General features: G+C 36.1%; 1 protein-coding gene across 9 annotated transcripts in view; it reads left to right on the forward strand.

The window, feature by feature from the left end:
• The window catches only part of CRY1 (cryptochrome circadian clock 1), a 154,302-nt gene that overhangs the window by 62,829 nt on the left and 72,275 nt on the right, over positions 1-19,198 (forward strand). For all 9 annotated transcript variants that reach the window (XM_003126079.5, XM_013988220.2, XM_021091557.1 and 6 more), the window contains exons 3-7: positions 13,938-14,080; positions 16,926-17,110; positions 17,491-17,579; positions 18,152-18,292; positions 18,375-18,686. In XM_003126079.5, the coding sequence (XP_003126127.1) occupies positions 13,938-14,080; positions 16,926-17,110; positions 17,491-17,579; positions 18,152-18,292; positions 18,375-18,686 (870 nt within the window). The remainder of the gene's footprint in view (positions 1-13,937; positions 14,081-16,925; positions 17,111-17,490; positions 17,580-18,151; positions 18,293-18,374; positions 18,687-19,198) is intronic.

The raw sequence follows: 19,198 nt of genomic DNA on the forward strand, positions 1-19,198 counted from the left end.
ATTGTTCCATGTTACTCAGTCTTTTGACCGGCTTCATAGTAGTCCATTGTATAGACTATGCTATAATTTCTTTTGTTTTAAAATTATAGTTGTGATATTATATTAGTTTTCATGTATATAACATAGTGATTCAGGATTTTTATAGATGATATACCATGTAGAGTTATGGTAAAATACTGATTGTATTACCTGATCTGTATATTACACCCCTGTGACTTTATTTTATAACTGGTAGTTTATACCCCTTAATCCCCTTCACTTGTTTTATTCCTACCACCCTTCTCTGGTAACCACTAGTTTGTTCTTTGTATCTGCAAGCCTCTTTCTATTTTATTTGTTTGCTTATTGTTTTTTAGATTCCTCATATAAGTAAAAACATGCAGTATTTGTCTTTTCTCTGACTTATTTTCAGTAAGCCTAATATCCTCAAGGTCCATCCATGTTGCTGCAAATGGCAAGATTTCATTCTTTTTTATGGCTGAGTAATAGTTCAGCATGCATATAATGTGTGTATACACATCTTTATATATTTATTGGTTAAGGGGCACTTAGGTTTCTTCCATATACTGGCTACTGTAAAAAATGCTTATGTGAACATTGGGGTATATATATTTTTTCGAATTAGTGTATTCAATTTCTTGAGATAAATACCTAGGAGTGAAATTGCTAGATGATATGGTAGTTCTATTTTTAAATTTTTGAGGATGTGATTTCTTTCACTAGCTTTCTATGAACATTTATTTTTCCACAGGCCTTTTGCTAATACAAGTAATGCTATCAATGAATATCCTTGTTCAGATTATATATCTTTGCTCACATGTGCTGGTACACTTGTGGGATAATTCATAGAAGACTTTCTGAGTCAAAGTGCTGTAGCAATTGACATGCTACCAATAATACAAAATTATAAATTTTTAAACTTGGTAGAATCTTAAAAATCTCCTTATTTCCCCCTTTTCTCCCAAATGAAAAGAATTAGTCCTAGAGAGATTAAATTAGTTAACCAAGGTCATAAAACTAGCTCATGGAAGTCTTCAGACCAGAAACAGAGTTTCCTGAGTTTTTTTTTTCATCCCTTCCTATTTACTACCATTAGAATTCCTAACATATATCTGCTTTTTTTTCTTGCAGCTTTTTGGTTCATCAAATTTTTATAATGGCAATGTTTCTATTTCTAATGCAGAAGAGAACAAGTTCCTTTTCCTGAATGAAAATATCCCCAGTGCTAGGAATGAAAACAACATTACTTAGCCTTTTTTCATTCATGTGAAAGAACTCTTAATATTTAGGGTTTGGTTAATGCAAAAATTATGGCTAGTGAAAATTTATTTTATTAAAATTTTCTTACTACTCTAACTACTTAGAGTCAGAATTTAACCTAGGTATAGAAAAGAGTTCTGAGCAGAAAGTATATCAGAAACAGTCTAATAGTTTATCAGCAATATCAGTAACTCATAAGTATAGAAGTATATGTGAATAATTGCTTCAACCCTATCTTTAAATTCATGTGTTTTAAGTAAATGAATCCTTAGAGGATTTTAGTTCCTTTAAAATAACAAAACATTTATTTACTTGCTCTGAAAATAATGATTTAAGCCAGCAGGTCTTTTAGTTCTTTGTTTTGAGCTTTCTTCTGCCTGAAATAGCATGTCATTGGATCAGACTATCTTCTCTATTTAGATGATGTCCTGTCTTGTCACTTTGGCAGAGAGGCAGTAGCTTCTACTGCCATAAAGGGCTATAAAATAAGGAGTGCTTGTTATTTTATTCTGATACAACAGTCTATGTAAAATGTCATTTTTGAGAACTTTTGGATTTATTTAATATGTCTAGAACCATAGAGGGAGTTATTTCCTTTTTAATTTTATTTATTTATTGGTCATGCCCATGGCAAGTGGAAGTTCCCATGCCTGGAAACGAACCTGCACCACAGCAGAGACCCAGGCTGCTGCAGTGACAGCAGAGAACTGGCCACAAGAGAACTCCTACTTCCTTTTTTGTTATATTGATGTTTTTATTTTTACTTTTTGTTTAGGGGTACCACATACATGTGTTTCAAAAAAAAAGCCCCAAAAGCATGTACAATAAAAAACAGATCTCAGGGAGTTCCTGTCCGTGGTTCAGTGGTTAACGAATCTGACTAGGAACATGAAGTTGTGGGTTCGATCCCTGGCCTTTGCTCAGTGAGTTAAGGATCCATCGTTGCCGTGAGCTGTGGTGTAGGTCGTAGATGCGGCTTGGATCTGGTGTTGCTGTGGCTATGGATTCGGCCGGCAGCTATAGCTCCGATTAGACCCCTAGCCTGGGAACCTCCATATGCTGTGGGTGCAGCCCTAGAAAGGACCAAAAAAAAAAAAAAAAAAGGCAGGTCTCTTTCTCACCTCTATCCCCTCTATCCCTTAATGCTCCCAGTTTCTCTGAGGAGTAAGATTCTTTTTGTAGGTGTCTAGCTGACTCATTTACATTATTTTCTGGTTTTATTCTAGTACAGCAAGTGTGAGAACTTTTAATAGATAAGTAATCCTACTTCCCACATTGGAGTTAAAACTGGTTTAGGCCTGATATCAATGCCTTTAGTTTATTGGGATGGTGACAGTGATTTCAGTACTGATGTGTCTTCTAGTGTACATCTTCTCTCTATAGCATTCACTCCTTGTATTCTGTTGGTATTGGGGCCAGAGCGTTTTTATAAACACATATTTTACACAAACAAGTATCTGATAAACTGGATTTTTTCTTATGTATTTTCTTTTTCTTTTTTTTTTTTTTTTTTTTGTCTTTTTGCCATTTCTTGGGCCGCTCCCGCGGCATATGGAGGTTTCCAGGCTAGGGGTCGAATCGGAGCTGTAGCTGCCAGCCTATGCCAGAGCCACAGCAACGCAGGATCCGAGCCGCGTCTGCGACCTACACCACAGCTCACGGCAACGCCGGAACCTTGACCCACTGAGCAAGGGCAGGGATCGAACCCGCAACCTCATGGTTCCTAGTCAGATTCGTTAACCACTGCGCCACGACGGGAACTCCTCTTATGTATTTTCTACTTGGAATTTTTCTCAGTTAAATTCTGCTTATAACAAATTGACAGGATGGCTTTTTTAAACTTTTTTTTAATGTTCTACTGAAGAAATGATAAACTTAGCAGACTGATAAACTTTGCCTAGGCAAAACTTGAATGTCACTGTTAATCATAGCTGTCTTACATAAAATATTATTACTATGCAATTAAGTCTTACGTCTTCTACATTTGGGTGCCAGAATTATAAGCTCTCAAGACCATGTACATTCTAGGGCCTGCAGAAACTTTTTATGAGGAGTTTAAAGTATTGGTTTAAAACATCCTCATTACATCTAAGAAACAGATACATGTTTGAAGTGTTTATAGATGGACACACTGAGGCATAATAAAATGTTTTGTTCAAAATCATAGAATAAATCAAAGAAGAATATATAATAAAGTTGATAACATCGCACATGCACAAATTTATATTATGCTTTTTGAGTTATCTTATATTCTTTATTATTTCATGGAACATGTTCATTTGAATAAGAGTTCGTTTAGCAGATATTAACTGAATGCCTGTTATATACAAAGCAGTAATGTTCAAGGTGCCAGGGACATGCTGGTGAACCAAAGAGAAAAAGTTCCTGCCTTCACAGAGCTCACACTATATTAGGAAGGAGACTAGTGATAAACAAGTAAATATACAATGTCAGGTGGTGATAGGTGCTGAAATAGTGTGGATAGTAAGTCTGAAGGCAAAGGAAGGATAGTTGCTCTATGTGGAATCATGGAAGGCCTCACTGATAAAGTGACATTTGAGCAAATGTATGAAGAGATTGAGCAAAGCAGGAATCCGGGGTGTGACATGTTGATTGAAGACACAATATTTTGCAGCTTGTTTATCAAAAGGTAGAGTTTATTTTCCCATTTCCTTTAATTGGGGTTTGCCTTTCATTTTGTTTTGACTGCATGCCAAGGAAGATGCCAAATTCCAAATCTCAGGTCTCAAGCAACCTTGCAGCTGCTATCTTTGCACACTGGGAATGCTCCTTGTACCATATAAGGAAACCTGGACTAGAATTTCAAATTGTGGGAGACCATGTGTAGAGCAAGAAGGCCAACCAACAGCCATCACCAAGGTCTGAGATGTTGAAGAAAGATCATTTAGATCCTCTGGCATCAGTCAAGCTGCCACCTGCTGGCAGGCTCATGAGGGAGCCCCAGTGAGACCAATAGAAGAACCATCTAGTTAACTGACAGATTTGGCAAATTAATAAATTGTTTTAAGCAGCTAAGATAATTGCAAAATGGGGAAAGAGTGTCACAGGCAGAGGAAACAGATATAAAGGCCCTGGTGTGGAAATGTGCCATGATTTGTTTAGGAGCAGTGAGAAGGCCAGTGTGCTCTATAGTCAGAAGATAGGGTCAGAGAGGTTGCAGGAGCCAGATCATAGGACTGTACCATATTAAGGACTTTGGCTTTTACTCTGAGTGAAATGGGATGCACTGGGAGATTTTTGAGTAGAGGAGTGACATTATTTCACTTGTATTTTAAAAGAATCACTGTAGCAATAGAGTATATAATTTGAAGAATAAATATCGTGTAGAAGTTCCTGTTGTGGGTCAGCATGTTACAAATCTGACTAGTATCCATGAGGATGTGGGTTTGATCCCTGACCTCCCTCAGGGATTAAATATCCGGTATTGCTGCAAGCTGTGGCATAGGTCTCAGACACGGCTTGGATCCTGAGTGGCTATGTTATAGGCCGGCAGCTGCAACTCCAATTCAAACACTAGCCTGGGAATTTCCATATGCCATCGGTGAGGCCCTAGTAAGAAAAGGAAAAAAAAAAAAAAAGAGAGAGAGAAATGCTGTAAAGGTTTAAGCAGAAAAATCAATTAGGAGGCTGTGGCAATTATTCAGAAACAAGATCACAGTGACTATGGGAGTTCCTGTTGTGGCTCAGCAGGTTGCAAACCCAACTATCCATAAGGATGCAGATTTGATCCCTGGCTTTGTTCAGTGGGTTAAGGATCTGGCATTGCTGTGAGCTGTGGTGTAGGTCGCAAATGTGTGGCTTAGATCCTGCATTGCTGTGGTATAGGCTGGCAGCTGCAATTCGATTCGACCCCTGGCCTGGGAACTTCCATATGCTGCAGATGCAGCCCCCAAAAATACAAACAAAAAGATCATGGTGTAGGACTAAAATAGCAGTAGGGGTGTTGAGGAGTGGTAGGATTATGGATATATTTTTTAAGTAAAGGCTTTAGGGTTTGTTTATGTAATATTTGATTTGAGAGTCAAGGAAGACGCTTAGGTTTTTAGTCTGGGCAGATAACCCAGTGTATTGCCATTTAGTGAGATGAGGAAGACTATAGAAGGAATAAGTTTAGGGGAAAGTTCATTTTTTTTAATGTTTTAAGTTTGAGATGCCTTTTAAACATTTAAATGTACTTGTTGAGTTGCATTCAAATCCAGAGCACAGGGGAAATTTAGGAATCTTAAATATATGTTATGTTTAGAACCTTGAAACTAGATTATGGAGTAAAAGAAGGGGTAATGGATTAATAGAAATTTTTAGAGCTTCACCTTCTTTATATTTGGGTTATTTTGTGAGATAAAACTTTTATGTAATTGTACAACTTTAAATGCTTTCTCCAAGGAAGTTTATAACTTATAACTTTGTTTTTCTATAAAATTTTATGTTTCATTATTTCCACAATATCATTTATGACTAAGAACTTTACCTCCATAGTGTTTAATATTATGCCTCTGATGGCTAAACAAATAATTGTGATACGCAAAAATAGATATGAATCTAAATGCATTTTCAGGCAGACAAAAGCAGAGATAATTTATTTCTAGCAGATCTATATTAACAGAAATACTAAAGAAAGTTCTGTTAGGCGGGGAAAGGAAATAATTCTAGGTGAAAGATGGGGTCTGCAGGAAAGAAGGAAGAGCACAAATACATGGGTAAATATAAAAGACCACTTTTTTCATTATTTTTAGTTATGTATATTTATATACTCTATTTAAAAAAACATTGAGGAGTTCCCGTTGTGGCGCAGTGGTTAACGAATCCGATTAGGAACCATGAGGTTGCGGGTTCAATCCCTGGCCTTGCTCAGTGGGTTAAGGATCTGGCGTTGCCGTGAGCTGTGGTATAGGTTGCAGACGCAGCTCGGATTCCGAGTTGCTGTGGCCCTGGTGTAGGCTGGTGGCTATGGCTCCAATTCGACCTCTAGCCTGGGAACCTCCATATGCCCCGGGAGCAGCCCTAGAAAAGGCAAAAACAAAACAAAACAAAAAAACATTGATAGGTAAAAACCAACTCATATTGATAAATTGTAGTGAATAATACCAATATTATGGGCCATGTCATGTGTAAAGAAATAAAATCTATTAACAAGATCACAGAAGGTAGGAAGAAGGTAAATAGAAGTATATATAAATTCTTACATTATTCAATTATATTACTTGACAGTAGACTGTGATAATATAAATTGTCATCTAAAATAACACAGAGCTATTTTTAAAAAGTTAGTAGAGAACTTGAAAATGTAATACTAAAACTATTTGACTCATTCACATGAAGGCAGGTAGGGACACAGGAATAAAAGAGATGGGCAAAATGAACTCACTAAGATGGTAAATTTAAACCTAACTATATAAATTATTATATTAAATGTAAATGGTCTACTTTAAACTCTCCATTTAAAAAGCACAGATTATCAGACTAGATTAAAAGAAAAGCAAGAACCAACTATATGCTGATTTAGAAGAGGTACTTTTTTAATATATTTTATTAAAGTATAGTTGATTTATGGAGTTCCCATTGTGGTGCAATGGAAACGAATCAGACTAGGAACCATGAGATTGCAGGTTCCATCCCTGGCCTTGCTCAGTGGGTTAAGGATCCAGCATTGCTATGAGCTGTGGTGTAGGTCCCAGACGTGGCTCAGATCCCAAGTTGTTTAGGTGGCGTAGGCCAGCAGCTGTAGCTTCAATTAGACCCCTGGCCTGGGAACCTCCATATGCCATAAGCAAGGCCCTAAAAAGCAAATAAATAAGTAATTATGTAAATAAATAAAAATATAGTTGATTTACAATGTTGTACCAATTTCTGCTGTGCAGCAAAGTAACCCAGTCATACATATACATTCCCTTTCTTACATTATCTTCCGTCATGGTCTGTCCTGAGACACTGGATGTAGTTCTCTGTGCTCTACAGTAGGAACTCATTGCTTACCCATTCTAAATGTAATAATTTGCATCTACTAACCCAAACTCCTAGTCCACCCCACTCCCTCCCTTTTCCCCTCCAGCAACCATGGATCTGTTCTCTATGAAGAGACACTTTAAATACGAAGAAACTGATAGTTTGAAATAAAAGACCGAAAAAGATATACTTTATAAATAGATAAGTAAGTAGATTTCTAGACAGAATTATCAGAGATGAAGAGTAAAGTCTGACTTCAAAAAGATAATAGGTTATATCTGCTAACAGCATAAAAATACATGAATCTCAAACTAATAAAACTAAGGGGAGGAGTTTCCATCATGGCTCAGTGGTTAACAAACCTGACTAGTATCCACGAGGACTTGGGTTCTATCCCTGGCCTTGCTCAGTGGACTAAGGATCTGGCATTGCTGTGGGCTGTGGTGTAGGTTGCAGATACAACTTGGATCCTGCATTGCTGGGGCTGTGGTATAGGCCAGCAGCTACAGCTGTGATTTGACACCTAGCATGGGAACCTCCATATACTGTGGGTATGGCCCTAAAAAGACAAAAAAAACCTACAGGGATAAATAGATAAATTTACAGTCACGGAAGTTGATTTTTGTGTCTCTCTGTTATTGATAGAATATAAAAAAATTAGTAAAGATATAGATGATGTGAATAACACTATCAAATTAATTTGGTATAAATGATTTTTGTAGAACTCTATACCCAAGAACTAGAGGATACATATTCTTTTCTAGCATGTATGAAACATTCACCAAGATAGACCACAAAAGAAGTATCAGTAAATTTCAAAAGACTGAAATCTTTCAGAATATATCCTCTGACTTCAATAGAATTAAGTTAAAATGAATAGCAAATCTGTAACTACATGGTAATGGGAAGACAATATATCAGAATTTATGGAATTCAGCTATAGCAGTGCTTAGAGGAAAATTAATAGCTTTCAGTTCTCAGGAAAGAAAAAAAAATTTTTTTAAAGAGTTCAGAAAACAGAGAATAGGAGTTCCTTGGTGGCTTATTGGTTAGAACTTGGCACTTCTCAGTGCTATAGCCTGGGATCAATCCCCCACATCAAGCAGGGTGAACGGGGTGGCCAACAAAAAATAGAGAGGGTAAATTAAACCAATTGTAAATAGAAGAAAGGAAATAAGAGGAATGGAAATCCCCATGAAACAGAAAATGAACGATAGAGAAAACAAATGTGGAATAAACAATTTCTTGTCTCACAGCTCTGAATCCACTCTTCTTTGCCCTGCTTTGTGACACTGAAGCTGGACGCTATAAACTTGTTTTCTTTGCCATTAGGCTTGATTTTAGGCTTTATCAGTAGTAACTGCTGATGGTTCTTTATAAGGTCATAGCAGGAAAGGGTTTTCCTTTTGGTATCTTTATACTTTTTTCCCTCGCATCTTGGCCACCAGATGAGCTTGTGGAAGGACCAGTAGCACTTATCTCAGTAACCCTCCTGGACAAGCTCCTGTTCATCCACACTCTCCGGTGAATTTCTCTGCCACCTAGTGGACCACTTCTGCAGATCAGCTCCAGTTAGCCCACAACCTCCAGGAAGTTTCTCAGCCACCCACTGGGCTGTCCCTTGAACTTCCTGACCCTTGCCCTCTGGCAAGTTTCCTTCCTACAGAAAAAGTCATTCCTCAGGCAGCATACTGCATACAGTGAGATATGAATCTCAGCAGAGGGGAGAAAGGGAACTCTTCTGCATTCTTAATTCATTACTTAATTATCTTCCCCCATTTAGAGGTGGTAGCTGCTTTTGGACACCTTCTGTTTGGACATCCAGCAGAAGCCGCGTGTGTAATTTAAAATTTTCTAGTAGCCATACTTTAAAAAGAAAAATGTGAAGTTAGTTTTTGATATGTATTTATATAACTCAGTATATCTAAAATATTATACTTTTGGTATAAAAACAAAAGCATTAAAATATTTTAACCTTTTTTATACGAAGTCTTTGAAATCTAGTTTTATTTATTTATTTTGGCTTTTTAGGGCTGCACCTGTGGCATATGGAGGTTCCCAGGCTAGGGGTCAAATTGGAGCTACAGTTGCTGGCCTACACCACAGCCACAGCAACACAGATCCTTAACCCACTGAGTGAAGCCAGGTATCAAACCCGCAACCTCATGGTTCTTAGTTGGATTCGTTTCCACTGCGCCATGACAGGAACTACTGAAATCTAGTTATATTTAATGCTTGCAGCATATCTCCATTTCAACTAGCCACATTTCAAGTGCTCAGAAGCCACTGTGGTGGCTAGTGTTATCTACCATATTGGACAGTATAGCCTTGACTGCTTTTTAACTCCTTACCATTGACACCACTTTTTACTTGCTCATAATTCTTCAGATTAAATTTTCCCTCTTTCCTTCTTTCTTTCCTTCTTTCTTTCTTTCTTCTTTCTTTCTTTCTTTCTTTCTTTCTTTCTTTCTTTCTTTCTTTCTTTCTTTCTCTTTTTAGGGGCACACCTGCAGCATGTGCAGGTTCCCAGGCTAGGGGTCCAATCGGAGCTGTAGCCGCCAGCCTACACCACAGCCACAGCAACGTGGGATCCGAGTTGCATCTGCAACCTACACCACAGCTCATGGCAACACTGGATCCTTGACCCACTGAGTGAGGCCAGGAATCAAACCCGCAACCTCATGGTTCCTAGTTGGATTCGTTTCCACTGCGCCATGACAGGAACTTCAAATTTTCCCTCTTTAAATTACTAATGTGGATTCTGTCTCCTGACTTCACTTTTTAATTAATTCAGTTATCAAAGCCAAAAGCTTGATCTTTTGAAAAGATTAATAAAATTGATTAACTCCTAGCAACACTGATAAGGGCCAGAAAAAGAGAAAATAAACATTATCCTTATCAGGAATAGAAAAAGGGGGCATCACTAGAGCGTCTCTAAACTTTAAAAACATAATAAAGGATATTGTAAATATCTTAATGCCAGTATATTGTACATCTAAGATGAAAAAAAAAATTGAATAGCCCTCTCTTAAAGAAATTGAATTTGTAATAAAAAAGTTCCAGCAAATAAAACTGCAGATCCCAGGTGACTTTACTTGTGATTTCTACCACATATTTGAGAAAGAAATAACACCAGTTTTATAACACTCTTTCAGAAAATAGAGGATAATGTTGGGACATTCAGCTTGTTTATGAGGCCAGCACAACTTTATAGAACTTGGAAAGATTTAAAATAAGACTATGTTATGATCAATGGTGTTTGTTGGAGGAATACAAAGTTGGTTCAACATTATGAAATAGTAAGTTAACATAATCTACCCTATTAATATACTAAAGGAAAAGATATGATTGTCTTGGTAGATGAAGAAAAAAGCACTTGACAATTCAACACCTATTTAAAATTTAAAAAAACTTATGCAAACTAGGAATAGAAAATTGCTGAATATCAAACAAAAAATAAAACAGACACAAAATTGCTAAATGGCAACTTGTTAATGGTTGTCCACAAAAAACATAGCTAACATCATACTTAGTGGTGAAACACTGAACGCTTTAGCCCTAAGATAAGGAATAAAGCAAGGATATTCACTTTTACCACTTACTGAAAGTCTAGCCAGTGTAATTAAGAATGAAAACAAGTAGTTAATTAACTTACCAGCTCACCTCACCCTCATATTCTCTACCATAGCATCTTATTTTTTTCTAATAGTTGTTATATATTTACTTATTTATTTACCTCTGTAGTGCCAGTCTTCCCTGGCATAGGAACTTGCCTATAATAAGAATTATAATTAGTATTTGGAAGGCAGCTATGCTCACCACTATACCACCAAGACTGTATTAAATCAATATTTGGATGAATGAATACATTTAATGTTTGGGGAACCTTCTCTTCCCTGGTTTTTCATTTTTCTTATGAGGATATGTTTACTGATTTCTCCCCAGAGAAGAAGTGAATGGTCTCATTAGTGAGTTTGATAGGTGTTAGGTGAGATGATACCTTTTTCTTTTTTCTTTGCAGAGAGCACATATCCTATTCCCTTCTTCCATGTGATAAACTTTATAGGTGCAGCCCACACTGTAGGCAAGGTGCTACTTATCACTGGGTAGATAAGTCTGTTTAATTCAGGGCTGTAATATAAGCAGGCTTACCTGTCCTTAAACCTAGTATGTTTTCTCCAATTCAGTAGTAATGTGGTCTATATTTTTGCCTTTAGTTTTTTGACTTTTGTTCCCTTCCTTTCTTTCCTTCCTTCCTTCCTTCCTTCCTTCCTTCCTTCCTTCCTTCTTTCCTTTCTTTTCTTTCTTTTCTTTCTTTCTTTTCTTTCTTCAGGGCTGCACCCACAGTATATGGAGATCCCAGGCTAGGGATCGAATCAGAGCTGTAGCCGCTGGCCTACGCCACAGCAAAGTCAGATCCAAGCTGCATCTGCGATCTACGCCACAGCTCATAGCAACACCGGATCCTTAACCTGAGTGAGGCCAAGGATTGAACACGCATCCTCATGGATACTAGTCAGATTCGTTTCCATCGAGCAATGATGGGAACGCCTCCCTTCTTTTCAAAAAAGGAATGTTACTGACTTGTTTTAAACTACATTTACTAACTGGAAACTAAAAAATTATTTGTCAAAAAGTCATAGAATTAAATTACAAGGTATTTAGAAGAAAAAAAAAGTAACGTGACAGAAGAAAGTTTGCTATTGTTAAAATATAAGGAGCTCTTACAAATCCATAAGAGAAAAGTTAACTGCGATAGAAAAACAAGCAAACATAAGCTGTAACTCACAAAGGAAGAAATACACAAAACTAGTAGTAATAACAGCTGTTATTCATTGAGGATTAACTATTTACTATGTCCTAAACAATTTACATGCATTGTTTCATTTAATCTTTCAGCAACTAAGTAATAACAATATTTTTTCATTTTACTGTAACAAACACTTATACAGTGTTTGTCTAAGTACTCTCAAAACACTTACATTCTACCCATTTTATAGATAAGGAAATAGGCATTGGAAGGTGTAGAAATTTGCACTTGGGTTGAGTCAGCCTTTGAACTCAGGAAGTCAGACTTTAGATCTTTTGTTTTCTAACTACCACTCTGTACTGCCTCTCCGCTATGAAACAAAGAAATATAATACTTTCCTATTCTCATTTGAAATTTTATTTTTAAATTTCAAAAGCAGTACATGATTGTACTAACAAATGTGAACAATACAACTGTAAAATAAACACGAGTTTATACTCTTAAATTCTACACTGGAAAGGTAACAGCTTTTGACAACTTAAAATGCATTCTTAAGGACTTTCAAGAAATGAAAAAACTTAAAATGAGGTATCAGTTTTCTCTGTATGCCATGTGTATGTATTAGTTGTTTTTAAAACACTTTGGTATACTGCTGATGAGTGTAAATTGGTACAGTGGATCTGGTGGAAAATATAGCAGTGCTTATCAAAATTTTAAATGTATTGTATCCATTAATTGTGTTTCGAAGAAATATTTCTAGGAAAAATGGGGCAAATGCATGAAAATATTTAAGATGTATGCATAAAGATATATATATATATATATATTGCAATATATATATATATATTGCAAGGTTTATAACAACGATTAAAAAAAAAAACCCCACCATTGGAATAGCCCTAGTCTAATTAATCTGTGCAGGTTTGGAGTACAGTTTGTGACCATATAGTCAGTTAAATAATGATAGAATGACAAGTGATTTTTTTTTTCCTTTGTAAGATATAGCAGAGTAGATTTTTAGAATAAAAAGAAAAAAAAAAAAAAGCGGGGGCGGGGGGGAGAGTACCTGTTATGGTGCAGCAGAAACTAATCTGACTAATATCCGTGAAGATGTGGGTTCAACCCCTGGCCTTGCTCAGTGGGTCATTGACCCAGTATTGCCATGGCTGTGGCCTAGGCTGGCAGCTGTAGCTCTGATTTGACCTCTAGCCTGGAAACTTCCATGTGCCCTAAAAAGGAAAACAAAAAACAAACAAAAAACCCAATTTACTGCTCCCCTGGGAAATCACTTAACTCCCTGAAGTCACAGTTTTCTCCTTGAAATTCCTTATGACAAGGCTTACAGGGGTTTATTAATGTAGCACCTACACTCAGTAATATCTGCTGTTTTTATTACTGTCTTTATATTTTGCACAGTTAACGTTTTTTGGTAATCAGAAGTAAAACATTGTGAAACAGAGTACCTCAGCAAAGCAGTTTATGCCATATTAACTGTCAGAGGTTTGTTAAAAGTCCAGTTCTTAGAATCAGCAGACATAAAGGTATTCTGGCTCTTAACTTTAGCCGATCCCTGAATTTTTAAAATAACCCTGTTTGTGAAATGGAGATGCCAGCTGGGATGCCACACTCTGAGGGTTGTTTTGAGTAGCAGATAAGTTCAAATTATTTGAAAAAGTAAAGTGTTATACCAACACATTTAGTGTAGGAGACTAATTTTAAGCTTATTGCTTAATTGTCTAATGCCTACCATAATGCCTGAAATCTGATGAGTATATATCTCTGATTTACATATTTTTGAATGTATAAATTATACATTTTCTTCCTACATATTCAAAGTTCGGTTTATGTATAATCATTTGATATGTAGAGTTTGAGCTTTTCACTTTTTTCCAGCCTGAGTTGTTATAATAGAAAAAGTAATTATTAAAATTTATGTATTTTTTGCCCCTTTCTCTTATTTTAGGAATGGAACATTACTAAACTTTCAATTGAGTATGATTCTGAGCCCTTTGGAAAGGAAAGAGATGCAGCTATTAAAAAACTGGCTACTGAAGCTGGAGTAGAAGTAATTGTACGAATTTCACATACATTATATGACCTAGACAAGTAAGTTTTTTTTGTGGGTTTTTTTGGGGTTTTTTGTCTTTATAGGGCCGCACCTGTGACATATGAAGGTTCCCAGGCTAGGGGTCTAATAGAGCTGCAGCCAATGGCCTACGCCAGAGCCACAGCAACGTGGGATCCAAGCTGTGACTGAGACCTACACCACAGCTCATGGCAATGCTGGATCCTTAACCCACTGAGCGAGGCCAGGGATCAAACCTGCAACCTCATGGTTCCTAGTCAGATTCGTTAACCACTGAGCCACGATGGGAACTCCCAAGTAAGTTTTTTTTGATGGTAAAATACACATAACATAATATTTGTCATCTTAACCTTTTTTTTTTTTTTTTTTTTTGTCTTTTTGCTATTTCTTGGGCCGCTCCCGCAGCATATGGAGGTTCCCAGGCTAGGGGTCGAATTGGAGCTGTAGCTGCCGGCCTACGCCAGAGCCACAGCAACGCAGGATCCGAGCCATGTCTGCAACTTACACCACAGCTCACAGCAACGCTGGATCGTTAACTCACTGAGCAAGGGCAGGGACCGAACCCGCAACCTCATGGTTCCTAGTCGGATTCGTTAACCACTGCGCCATGATGGGAACTCCATCTTAACCATTTTTAAGTGTACATTTTAGCAGTATTAACTATATAGTATACTGTGGAGTGTACTGTGGAGCTTAAGTTTCTAAAGTGTAAATAAAATCATATACAATAGAGTTATGAGAATTAAATGAATATATGTCAAACCTTTGGCATTTTATTTAACTTCTGTGATTTTTATTTACCCAGTGACAAATAACACAATTACAGACCTAAGTGCATAAGATAAAGAAACTCATAATTTCAGTTTCAAAACTCTTAAAAGTATCACAAAATTATCTTTGACTATTCTAACTCAGCCTATTGTGGTCTTGCCTTTCTGGGCTCTTTATAATATTAATTTATAGTTTACATGATATATAGTCATAAACTGCCTTGATGTATTTTATATGATTGTCTTGAGTTATTTTATTTCAAATGTGTATAGCTAGTCTGTCTGGATTTTAAGTCCATATGTGAATTATATGTTATATTACATAGTCCTCAGAATGATACCTTATTATTCAAAGTATATTTCCTAAAATATCAGTCCATGGAGATGCTTTGTCCAACAAAAAATCCGTGGTCAAGTATAAATTTAAGAGGTCTTATATGCTGTGAGTTTTGAAGGTTCATAAGATTTGTTAACATTAACCTTTGGTGTAAGTCATCCTTACAAGTGCTAAAATCTCATGATTTATGAACCTTTTAAATTATTTTTACTTTTTTAGTTAATTTCATTTCACTTTTCCAAGTGTATCAAAAATTTGTGGTTTGATTCAGGCAAGGGTCTTACTTGATATTAGGCTGGAAGTTGACAATAAACTTACCTTCTAGTTTACCAGATTTCTTAACTTTAGAGAACTAATAACAAGGAGTCAAAACAGGATAAGAGCAGTTGCTTTTAAGTGGGAAACTCCGTGTTATGCAAAAAATTGGATTGTTTATTGGATTGAATGTGAATTTTTACCATATATAATCCATCATATAAAAATGTAACGTATAGAAAACATTTTTTCTAAGATTTTCTACTTTGCCTCTGTTATAATTAGCAATGTCCTCAGTAGTAGCATTATAATATCATTCTAGTAGACAAATTTTGTTATGACCCTATGTATAAACTCGAAGTATTACATAAAGCAAAATTACTAAAAGTAGCATAGTTTTTATTTTACAGTGCTTACTTTCTGTACATACATTGATATATAATTATATGTGGTGTAATGAAAAATGTGGTATACTTGGATTAAGAATACCTTGATTTGCTATTTATTAGTTGTAGGCTTCAGTTTCTGATGCATAAAATGGTGGAGTTGGATTTTACCAATGATTTTTTTTTTTTTTTTTTTTTTGCTTTTTAGGGCTGCACCTGCAGCTTATGGAGGTTCCCAGGCTAGGGGTCGAATTGGAGCTACCGGCCTACACCACAGCCACAGCAAGTTGGGGTCCTAGCCGCATCTGTGACCTACAGCACAGCTTACGTTAATGCTGGATCCTTAATCCACTGAGCGAGGCCAAGGATTGAACCCACATCCTCATGGATCCTAGTCAGGTTCCTTAACTGCTGGGCCATGAAGGGAACTTCTCCAGTGATTTTTTTATTAAGTGTAAATGCTCATAAGCAAATGGCCATAGTGAAAAAGAATAATTATTTACTCCCAAATTATGTCTAATCTAGACTGCCATCGGTAAGGCTTATCTTTCCTTTTAGTACGACTTGATTGAGAAATTAGTGATCAGAATTCAACATAAAATATACACATAAGATACATATGCTGACATTTAGCAAAAGCATAAGATTACAATAGTACTTATTATCACTGCAGTAATATAGAATCCTAGTTAATTAGACTTGGTGATTGTTCCTTGATATAATATTGGCCTGGTTTAGTTTTTATTGATGATTGAAAATTCTTTGAGCTGTGATGTGATATGTTTCTACATTTCCATATAATTTTTTTGTTTTTGCCTTTTAGGCTTATTTAGCTGCTTTTTTTTTCACTCCTAGGTGCTTAGTTCCCTTTGTCTCAAAAGTTTTGACATTTGCATACTATATATTTTTGACATCTAGTAGATGTCTATAAAATGAAGATAATGGATTTTAGATTTGTTATTTTAATAAGTTTCTTAGTCCTATAAGAAGCTAACATTCTCCTAGAAGTCTTAAGTGATTCATTTTATTTTCTGATTTTAAGCCTTTTCAGAGCTTGTCAATCAAAATATATTGTCCTTTTTTTATACTAACTGCATTTTACTAACTTTTATAATAGGATCATAGAACTAAATGGTGGACAGCCACCTCTTACTTATAAAAGATTCCAGACTCTCATCAGCAAAATGGAACCACTAGAGATACCAGTAGAGACAATTACTTCGGAAGTGATAGAAAAGTGCACAACTCCTCTATCTGACGACCATGATGAGAAATACGGAGTCCCCTCACTGGAAGAACTAGGTAGGTGTAAATGGTAATACACGTGGAGCTTAAGAGTTAAGAAACCATTCAGAAAAATCCCACTTCGAATTTGACATATAAAGTATTTTGCATTAAAAAGAAAAGAAAGGAGAAAAAACCAAATTCTTAAGCTAAGAAGTAATAAATCTGTGTTCTATAAACACATGATCTGTTATCACCTTAAGATGTACATCTTAAAGAGTAGAGATCATGTTATATATCTCATCTGTTTCATCCAGGGCTGTCATTGCACTTTTACATTATTTTCAGATTTTTCTGAAAGTAATTTTTTCTCCCAATGATTATGGTTAAATGAAAATGATTTTAGTTTCAAAATTATTATTATGTTGCTTCTTTCCTTTTTTTTTTTTTTTTTCCAGGTTTTGATACAGATGGCTTACCATCTGCAGTTTGGCCAGGTGGAGAAACTGAAGCACTTACACGTTTGGAAAGGCATTTGGAAAGAAAAGTACGGTCATATAGATGATGTTCGTATTGTCAAACTGGCATTTAAAAAATAATTTCACCTTTTTAAAAAACAAAAAATAGACTGTTGAAAAAGAAGGATTAAGAGAAATAGTTAAAATAGCACAAACCTAATTGTTTTAAAATTAACAACTGTATCTTCATTTAATACCTTTACTTCACTTCCTCTGATTATTTCCTCTTAAGCTACTACCAGTACTACCCATTCTAGTCTTTCTGTGTAAGCTGGTATCTGATAATATAACTTTGAGCTAGGATAGAGTTCTTGTATTCACATTCATCTCAATGTCAGAGACAGGTTGACTATGCTCTCAGGCTTGTCTTAGGAATTTGTAGGTAATTTGTTTCACATGATAATGTGCTGCAGGAGGATAGCTGAAACAAAAGAATGCTCACTTTTTTTCTTTCTTCGTTTTCATTAAAACTTGTCATTTGTGGCTGGAATAATGAGATTTTTTTTCCCTAAGGACTATCTAACTTTAAAAAAAAAATCTCAATTTTAAACACACTCTTAAATGGAAAAGGCAGTTAGTATAATTTTCTCTGTGTTTTCAGGCTTGGGTGGCAAACTTTGAAAGACCTCGAATGAATGCAAATTCCCTGCTTGCTAGCCCTACAGGACTCAGTCCTTATCTCCGATTTGGTTGTTTGTCATGTCGACTGTTTTACTTCAAACTGACAGATCTCTACAAAAAGGTACTATCTAGAACTGGAGCTTATTTTTCAAAGCAGTTTTTTTAATTGCTGATAATACTTTTTTTTTTTTTTTAAATATTAGGTAAAGAAGAACAGCTCTCCTCCCCTTTCCCTTTATGGGCAGCTGTTATGGCGTGAATTTTTCTACACAGCAGCAACAAATAATCCACGCTTTGACAAAATGGAAGGAAACCCCATCTGTGTTCAGATTCCTTGGGATAAGAATCCTGAAGCTTTAGCAAAATGGGCAGAAGGACGGACGGGCTTTCCATGGATTGATGCCATCATGACACAGCTTCGTCAGGAGGGTTGGATTCATCATTTAGCTAGACATGCAGTTGCTTGCTTCCTGACACGAGGTGACCTGTGGATTAGTTGGGAAGAAGGCATGAAGGTAAGTTTTCTTCCAAGTGATGAAGCATGGTCTTATTTTGAAGAATTCTATACCTTATTTAAACTGTTCATAAAAGTTGTCTATTATGTAGATTCATTTATAGTCTTAATTTTTCAGTAGGAAAGCATGTAATTCTCACAATACAGGCACACTGTTGGGGAGCAGAATGGTGTAATCAGGAGAATTGGTGAAAACAGGTTCAATAAATTGAAGTCATTTCAATGGCTAAATCAGCCTGGCCATTGAAGGAACTGTAGGATTTAATACTCTGGACTTATTGAATTGATATATATTTATAGGCGGTTATTTCTATCACACAAAGTATTCACCCCAGAGTTCTTAGAAATAGTAAATTTGTATTATAAATTTTAAAATATAAATCATTTTACCTCACTTTAGCACCATAGCTTTTTAGTCATAGTTCTGTTGTCTAATGGAGCTACACCTGCCAGCCTATGCCTCAGCCATAGCAATGCTGGATCCTTAACCCACTGAGCGAGGCCGGGGATTGA

Source organism: Sus scrofa, chromosome 5, assembly GCF_000003025.6.
Source record: "Sus scrofa isolate TJ Tabasco breed Duroc chromosome 5, Sscrofa11.1, whole genome shotgun sequence".
NCBI classification, from domain to species: Eukaryota; Metazoa; Chordata; class Mammalia; order Artiodactyla; family Suidae; genus Sus; species Sus scrofa.